This window comes from Notolepis coatsorum, assembly GCF_963971535.1.
Source record: "Notolepis coatsorum genome assembly, chromosome: 9".
Lineage (NCBI taxonomy): Eukaryota > Metazoa > Chordata > Actinopteri > Aulopiformes > Paralepididae > Notolepis > Notolepis coatsorum.
In genome coordinates, this window is record NC_140173.1 from 133,511,225 (window position 1) to 133,513,724 (window position 2,500).

General features: G+C 40.0%; 1 protein-coding gene across 1 annotated transcript in view; it reads right to left on the reverse strand.

Annotated features, from left to right (window-relative positions):
* The window catches only part of akt3a (v-akt murine thymoma viral oncogene homolog 3a), a gene marked incomplete at its 3' end in the record, with an annotated part of 88,844 nt that overhangs the window by 45,459 nt on the left and 40,885 nt on the right, over positions 1–2,500 (reverse strand). The window contains exon 7 of the mRNA XM_084321042.1: positions 1,912–2,040. Within this exon, the coding sequence (XP_084177168.1) occupies positions 1,912–2,040 (129 nt within the window). The remainder of the gene's footprint in view (positions 1–1,911; positions 2,041–2,500) is intronic.

Here is a 2,500-nt window from a genome sequence, read left to right on the forward strand (position 1 = left end):
TTTATCCACTCTACATTGGCTCCCCATTAATTATCGTGTCCATTTAAAAATTCTTGTTTTAACTTTTAAAGCCCTCCAAGGTAAATCCCTTGTGTAAATGTTTTATTTACTGCGCCCCTACTCCCCCAGTCGTGCACTTAGGTCCTCCCACCAAAATCTCCTGGTTGTCCCACGGACCCGGTTAATAACAAAAGGTGACCGGTCCTTCCAATTTATGGCCCCTACCCTTTGGAACACCCTCCCCCTTTCTATGCGTTCACTTGACTCCCTATCCACTTTTAAGGAACAGTTGAAAACGTTTTTATTCAGACAGGCTTTTAATTAATTCCTATACTTTGTTTATTTATTTATAATTGTTTTATTTTTAGGACTGACATTTATGTTGCACTCATATTTAGTTATTTAATTTACTTATGTTATGCCTATGCTTACGATGTGTCAGAATAGTTTTATGTGTAGTGCGTTCATCTCTATGTAACTGTTGCTATGTTTTACTTGTGTGAAGCACTTTGTGATTTTATCTGTGAAAGGTGCTATAGAAATAAAGTTTACTTACTTACTTTCACATCACCCAGCCCTGAGAAGTGTTCAACTCTCTGGTTCACTCAACAACGCACGCACGCACGCACGCACGCAAGCACGCACGCACGCACGCACGCAATGACCCCTAGGCATTTTCAATAAATGTATCCTCGTCACTCGGTCGAGCTCCAGCTCTGTCACTCAATGACTTTTCCTAAAAGTACCCGTTTTATCTGGCACGGTTTCTGAAATTTCAAAATGACTTCAGGAAAATGTAATTAGAACGTTATTCCACATATGGGCCGTTGGAACAGACGAAAGTCACAGCACTTTGCGAGCGTCTAGCGCAGGGGTGGCCAACCCGTGGCTCGCAAGCCGCATGTGGCTCTTTGCCCATCAATGTGTGGCTCTTCCATCCAAAAAATAAATAAAAAAAAGTAATATCATTTTATAATTTCTTTTTCACTCAAACCTAAATTTCATTGTGGTAAACCTCATATTTTTATATCCAGAGGTAATTATATAGTTTACACTGTTTATTTTTCTCATATTTCTCATATAAGCCCATGTACATGTCAAAATACTTCCCAAAGGTCAGTGAATACCACAACCACTACACCAGAGGAAGCTCAACAAATCATGTTAAACCCAGATTCGGCTCAAACAAGGGACTAAACACGTTTCGCAATTATGCCACAACAATGTGGAACGCCCTACCCACAGCTGTAAAGGAATGTGAATCCCTACCCTCCTTCAAAACCGCTCTTAAAGAGCACCTACGGGAGGCTGCAATTCGAAACTGGCCACCGTAAATGCCCAAAACCCCCACCACCTCCTAATAGACAGTCTCCTCCCCACCGCATGTATATATTCCCTCCCCGCCGTATGTATATTTCTCTCCCACCCACCCACCCCCCCCTAATGTACAGTCCCCTCCCCATCATATGTATATACTCTGTCAGGATCTAGGGGTAACAGTACTGTATATTGGAATACCGTTTATGTCACAAATGTATCAGTACTAAATACCTATATGTCCCTATGCCATAAATGTCATGTATGTTGTGTATGTCATAAATGTCTATATGAATTGAAAATGGGGGACCCTGATGGAAACAAGACAAACGTCTTTCTCAGGTCTGCATCCCCTTAACAATTGTATGTATTGAGCCGTACTGTATTGTACCCATTCTGCAATCTGTTAAATAAAGTTTTCATTCATTCATTCATTCATTCATTCATTCATTCGTTCATTCATTCATTCATTCATTCATTCATTCATTCATTCATTCATTCATTCATTCATTCATTCATTCATTCAGGTCATCTGACCCGTTCCTGGCGGGAATTAGTGGCATTTTCGCCATGGCTGTGTTAAATAGTGTTTACCTCAGGCGCTAGGTATTCAGGAGTGCCACAGAAGGTTTTCATGGTAGCAGCGTCTGTGATGCCCTCCTTACACAGCCCAAAGTCTGTGATCTTGATGTGGCCGTCTTTGTCCAACATCAGGTTCTCCAACTAGAGGGAGGCAGAGAGAGAAGAGAACTACAGTACCCACAATGCATTTACATCGGATTCACATCTTAGGTTTATATGAGATGGAGTCAGCATCACATCCACTCTATAGAGTCCAGTGAGGTTTTCAGATTCCCCCCTCCTATAACTTTGATATCATCTTGAATATTCCAGGTTTACAATCTATTATTATAGGTTATCATCATAATAAATTACGTTATTCTAAAATTACATGTCAAATCTTTCTTAATTTTTTTTAATAAAAGGTGTTATGGGTTAATATTCCACTTGATACATAGTAGAGGTGTGTATGTGTGTGTGCGGCTGTTCCTTCAGGAGAAGAGGAATGTGTCCCGCTAGGAGACAAAAGAACAAATGTCCTTCTTTGGTGTAAATTTTACAGCTAAATCAGGTCTAATAAGAATAGAAAATTATTATTTATTTTAGGGGGTTGTATTTTTCC